This window comes from Opisthocomus hoazin, chromosome 4 (assembly GCF_030867145.1).
Source record: "Opisthocomus hoazin isolate bOpiHoa1 chromosome 4, bOpiHoa1.hap1, whole genome shotgun sequence".
In the NCBI taxonomy this organism is placed as follows: Eukaryota; Metazoa; Chordata; class Aves; order Opisthocomiformes; family Opisthocomidae; genus Opisthocomus; species Opisthocomus hoazin.
This window is the reverse complement of record NC_134417.1, coordinates 8,821,736-8,827,874: the sequence shown is the minus strand read 5'-3', so window position 1 is coordinate 8,827,874 and position 6,139 is coordinate 8,821,736. Positions and strand designations below refer to the sequence as shown.

General features: G+C 45.2%; 1 protein-coding gene across 1 annotated transcript in view; it reads left to right on the top strand.

Annotated features, from left to right (window-relative positions):
* Nucleotides 1-643: 643 nt before the first annotated feature.
* FARSB (phenylalanyl-tRNA synthetase subunit beta) overlaps nucleotides 644-6,139 on the top strand; it is a 42,502-nt gene continuing 37,006 nt past the window's right edge. Inside the window, exons 1-6 of the mRNA XM_075417842.1 lie at nucleotides 644-744; nucleotides 1,840-1,895; nucleotides 3,058-3,212; nucleotides 3,764-3,836; nucleotides 4,308-4,423; nucleotides 5,092-5,242. Coding sequence (XP_075273957.1) covers nucleotides 687-744; nucleotides 1,840-1,895; nucleotides 3,058-3,212; nucleotides 3,764-3,836; nucleotides 4,308-4,423; nucleotides 5,092-5,242 — 609 coding nt within the window. The 5' untranslated portion in view covers nucleotides 644-686. The remainder of the gene's footprint in view (nucleotides 745-1,839; nucleotides 1,896-3,057; nucleotides 3,213-3,763; nucleotides 3,837-4,307; nucleotides 4,424-5,091; nucleotides 5,243-6,139) is intronic.

The following is a 6,139-nucleotide window of genomic DNA, read 5'->3' as shown; positions in this document are numbered from 1 at the left end:
CCGGCGCAGCCGAGGGGCTCCAGCGGCTCTTCCCCGCCGCGCGGCCGCCGCCATCGCTGCCCGCGCCCAGCCTCCGGCACACCCTCGCGCCTCAGGCCCGTGTCGTTACAAGGCCTACGGAAGCCGATCGAGGACTCCAAACCCCCGCGGTGCCTGGGTTTAACGCCTTCGTCCCTCGTTAAGCCAGCGCGTTGCACGACCTCTGCCCGCTGCCGGCACTTGGCCCCAGGTGGCGGGGACAGGCACCGTCACCGGGGGGAAGGGGGGGAATCCAATAAGAAAAAATAAAAAAAAAAAAACACCGAAACGTGCGCCAGCGCCGTCCCGGCTGCGCCCCTTCCCCGCCGGGATCGCGGCCCCGCCGCCGCCCGCCCTCCATCGCGGCCCCTCACGCTGAGGGACACCGCCGGCAGGGCGCGAGGCTCCCGGGCAACGCGCCGATGACCCCGCCGTAGCTGCCCGCCGCGCTGCCGGCACTGGGCGCGCTGCCCGCCCCCTCCCCAGGCGCAAGAAACGGGCGGCCCCGCTCCACGGGCACCCGGCCGAGGTGCCGGTGAGCCGGAGGGGCGGCGGGCGCGGGCCGGAGGAAGGGCGGCCGGCCTGCAGGCAGCGCGGCGGGAAGAGCGGCGCGGCGGGGGCCCGGCGGGCGGCCGCGCAGGCGCGGTGCGGGAGAGCCGGGTGCCGCCATGCCGACTGTCAGCCTGAAGCGGGACCTGCTCTTCCAGGCGCTGGGCAGGAGCTACAGTGAGTGGCGCGGGCGGGCCGGGCGCCCGCAGTGGCCCGGGCGTCCCTCGGTTGTGCTTCAGGAGGCGTCCGCGGCCCTGCCGGGCGGTCCCTCCGGTCACCGCGGCCGCTGGGCTGCGATCGGCCGCGGCGCCTCCCGCCGGCTGCGCGGCCCGGCCCGGCCCGGGCACCCCCTGCCCTGAGGGGCGGCGGGGCCGGGGCAGTGCAGCCGCAGCGCCCCGCCGCTCCCCGCTGAGCCCGTGATGCCCGCCGAGCCGAGCTGGGCTGACCCGCGGGGGACGGCCGGGCTTCGGGCCGTGCTCCCCAGCCGCCTGCTCTCCGCCAGGCCGCGGCGGGCCGGACGGAGCCGTGGGTGCTGCCCGGACCGAGCCGTGGGTGCTCCCTGGGCCCTGCAGCCCTTGGCTGTTCGAGTCCACACCGTGCATTTCCAAATGGCAGTTTCTGTTTCGAGTTTCGCTGTCTGGTCTAGGAACTGGTTAAATCAAAAAGGAGAGGGAAGAGGTGGGGGCCGGCAAAGCAAACAATGCCGTGTTTTCATTCAGCCCTTCCTCCCTGGGTCTGTGGAAATGTGACTTAAGAGCTGTTTGGCTGAGAGAGCGTTTAGGGACACGCAGCGGTTTATCCGTATCTAGCCCACACTGGAGTTGGCAGGCTCTTAAGACACATGGGTGCAAATCTCCATTTTCAGATCGGGGTGCGTTACTCACATGTAATAACGCAGGTGATGCAACCTCCGTATGACAAGCTGACTGGTAAGGCTGTAGCTGTTGGCAGAAGCTGTCCAGTTCCTCCCTCCCGTTTTCATTATCTGTTCAGGCCAGAGTTACACTGACAAACTTTGCTGAGGAGCTGGTAGTGAAGCTGGGCTCTGAGGCTCTGAAGCGCTTGCTGTGGCTGTAAGAATAACGTGTTAATAAATGCAATGTATGCTAAAGAAACTGCTACTCAGATGCAAAGTTCTTTGAACTACTTTAACCTTTTTTTTCAAAATAGCATGTGTTGTCTTGTTTGAAAACAGTCAAAAAACCCACAGAAAAATTACTTTAAAAGTCAGAGGTCTGCTTATTAACCAAAATTCACCTTCTTTCTTCACAGCTGATGAAGAATTTAATGAGCTTTGCTTTGAGTTTGGTTTGGAGCTTGATGAAATTGTAAGTAATGTTTTTATTTGTTACTTTTTCAGTAGATGTAGTGTTCTGACAGCATTTGTATTTGGTAAGAGTTCGCACTGCATTACTTCCAGCATATTCCCTGGTGCAGCATTGGCTGATGCCCTCTAACATGTGCCAAGAAAATGTCTAGGCAGAGTTTGGAGGCTGTCACGCCCCGGGTATTGTCGAAAGCGCTCACTGTGGACAAGACTTGAAGGTCCCCTTGACCTGTACAATCTTTTAGCACTATTGCAGCAGGCTTTTTGTCCTGCACCATCCTCCAGAATATGTAACCCATACCTTTAGGTTCTTGTTATAAAATACTGTTGTAATAGACTATATTAAGAGGTGTTTTGAATCTGAAAAGGAAAACAGACATACAAAAATTACCATCTTGGAAGCAAGAGACCCCAAGATGGCATATTGCTACACTTTGTGGAGGTGGGCAGTCCATGCCACTTGGTCTTCAGTCTCTGGCCTTATTCTATTTAGCATCATAAATATGGCCACAGACCACTGAACATACTTTAAAAAATCTGTTTGACTTTGTTTTGTATGCATTCTTCTGTGCAGCATCCACAAAAATGTGTTTGTCTTGCACATTGTTACCTGAGTTGTAACTAGTTCATATTTAAAGTTTTTATTTAGATTCTGTATTTGTGAAAATGTTCCAGCCCTGTTAACTGAAGCCATGTAAATCTTGTTCAAGTAGAGCTGTTTTGGTTTTGCTTTTTAACTTGAATTAATTGATCTCTGATGATGCTTATCAGAAGACATCTGAACATCATCTGTTATGCTTTATTTCAGAACGGACTTGATATGACAAGTGATTTGCCAGTCTGTTGCCAAAAATAAGGTCTCAGTTCTCTACTGTGATATGCTAGCCTGGAGACTCTTGCTTCTATAATCTCTTTTTTTTTTTTAAATTCAAATTGTAATAGTGAATTTTTCTTTTGATATACTGCATTACAGTCTCTGAATCTGAGAATGATTTAGATTTTATGTCATTTCTGGTATTTGGTGTGTCCATTTTCTGTATAAATCCAAATTACATCCTTAAATTTTTAATTAATACAGTTTTTCCTATTATGTTATCTCACTATCATACTCCTGTCAATGTTAAGATATTTTGGGTTAAAAATACATTTTTGCTTAATTTCAGACATCTGAGAAAGACATTATAAGCAAAGAAAAAGGTGAAGAAAAGGCAAAGGGTGCATCTGATACTGTTCTCTATAAAATTGATGTTCCTGCCAACCGTTATGATCTTCTTTGCCTTGAAGGGTTGGTCCGAGGACTGCAGGTCTTTAAAGAAAGGTAATGCAGAGTTGTGAGATTTTTGTGTGGTTTGTTATTTGTTTAAATACAAGTCCATTTCTGGTCAGTAAACAAACTTGCCACTTGCTTGGATTTTGAGTACAATCTCATGTGTAGATCAGATTTATCAGATGTGCCTCTGGAGAGGATCTATTACATATTTTTAAAAGACCAGACTAGAATGTTACTGGATTTTGGATCTGTTCTAAAAATTCTTCAACTGCTGTTCCATTTGAGACTATCCTCTGTAAAGAACTCCTGCAGAGGAACTGGCTTGTGATACTCTGTAATAAATACCAAAACAAATCTTGCTCAAACAAATCTTATTTCACTGTTCTGCTGTGACTTTATCTCATGAGTCCTTCCTTTCTAGTTCGGTAGGCTGTTTATCATCCCATAGAAAACAAATTTTAAACAGCTAGCTAATTTACATGCCAAGAAACATTGCTAAGAAAGCTTTCTACTTATAATTGTTACTACATATCTAAAGTTACCTGCACTTGGAGAACTTTCTTTCTTTCAGTTACAGACTTATTTCTGTTTTATTCTAGGATAAATCTCCCTAGGTATGAAAAGATAATACCAGCTCAGGGTGAAGGTCAGAGGCTGATTATCACTGGAGAGGTAAAAGGGTTTACTGCACCTTTGTAAATTTATTGAGAGTTTCCAAACCAGCAAGATAGTTATCAGTACCAATTTTATAAGTGCAGTGAGATTAGAAATCTTGTCTGCAGAACAAGAGCTAAAGAAATTTAAATATTTCTATTCATTGTGATTTATTTTTAGAGAAGGGAGAGGAACAATAAATTGTTTTGGGTGAAGCTAGTAGCAGGTCAAAGTTTCAGATGCTCACATCGCACTGACGTTCTGGGCCATTACACGGTATATTGGAAACCGCCTTGTCTCTAGCAGACCTGGAGTGGGTTTGTTTGGGTTGTTTTCTCCTCTGAGATTCTGACGTCTTTCATGAATTCCCCTTTTGATTACTACTTTACAAAAGAGGGTTTTATGAAGAAAAGTGCACATTTAATCAGTTTCAGTTTTGTATATTCTGCGTACTTGAAATGTACAATATGTTGCTGTTGTAAATTGCAGACTGTCAAAGTCCGTCCTCATGCTGTAGCTGCAGTCCTTCGTAATATAACTTTTACCAAGGATCGTTATGATAGTTTCATTGACCTCCAAGAAAAACTACACCAAAATATTTGCAGGTTAGTGCTTAAATTTAAAGTAGCATGTAGTGTCTATGTGTATGATTTTATCACATGTTAAAACTGCACATCCCTATTGCAGAGGCATTATTATGCTAAGGAAAATCTTTTATAGCAGCTCTCTTCATCATTCTCATTTCCTTGCCCATTTCTGCCTGCTCTCAATATTTTTCAACATAAATAGCTGTTACAGCTCCTACAACAGTTGAGAGTTTGGGTGAGTTTGAGTCCTACAGCGGTTGAGTTTGGGTGGTGAAACCCTGGAACAGGTTGTCCAGAGAGGTGGTCGATGCCCCATCCCTGGACACATTCAAGGTCAAGTTGGACAGGGCTCTGAGAAACCTGGTCTAGTTGAAGATGTCCCTGCTCACTGCAGGGGCTTGGGCTAGATGACCTCTGAAGGTCCCTTCCAACCCAAAGAATTCTATGATTCTGTGAAAAGGAAGCATTTTGCAACAGTCCCATTGGATTTGCCTTTGACTGTTAGGTGTGTTGTTAACATTCATTGAAATGTTATTCAAGAAAATGATTTCTAGGCTTCTCAAAATTGTGCTTCTGTTTTTTCAGTAAGTTCTATGAATGCATGTGTGTATAGAGCATCATGAGAGATTATCTCCAAGGTATTCCAAATATTACTAGTAAAATTATTTTACCGTCTTTCTTTCTAGGAGAAGAGCATTAGTAGCAATAGGTACCCACGACTTGGACACCATCTCTGGTCCATTTACTTTTACAGCTAAAGCACCTTCTGAAATTAAATTCAAGCCCTTGAATCAATCCCAGGAGTACACAGCTGCACAAATTATGGATCTGTATAGGGTAAGTGAGATTTTTCAGACTTGTTACACTAAATGCGGAAAAAAATTTCCAAGGCTTAACATCTCTCACATCCTTGTTATTAAGAGTTGTTCTTAAAATAAAACTCAGTTATCTTCTGTAGCTTCAGCCAGTGAATGTTCCACATTTTACTTATTCATGAGAAATGCATGGTAATACTTTGTTTTTATTGTTCACAAAAGATACATCATGGTGCTTTGTGGCTAAGCGTAACTCTTCGAATAGTGGGTTTGATATTAACCCTCTGATTTATCTACACGAAGACTGCTTTTCATGATGCTCTTAATAATACTGTGAAAGAGTTGTGTATTTACACTGGTAAGGTACTCAGTGTGCAAAGCTGAGAAAAGCTTGGGGTAAATAATACCAGATTTTTTAATATTAATTTAATTTAGCCAATTTACTTGGGAAAGGTGTTGAATTATTTACCCAGCTGCATATCAGGCAAGAGTAGCTGTGGAAGAGGCTCAGGTTAAGTCTGGTACTGCTCTAGGCCCAGCATCTGATGAAACCAGGTAAACACTAGGAAGAGATTCTATCAGATCTAGTTTTATTACATTTATGTGGGCTACTTTAAATGTCAGCATTTGAAAACGATACCGTTATCACCATCATTACAATATACAGCCCTGCTGGAGCACACATACTAGTCATAGAGATAAATAAATTCTCAAAGATCTCTGACTAAGGATGAGTAAGAGGGCTAGGAAACAAGGGGTATCAGAGAGATTATAAGTAAATGATATTTTTAGTACAGCGTATACCAAAGGATATATCATTGGAACAGATGTAAACTTTGAATCAAATTTAGTCAAATATGTGTCAGTATTCATTCAGCATTTATAATTAAAAGTATTGTAGTGCTAATTTTTATCACGT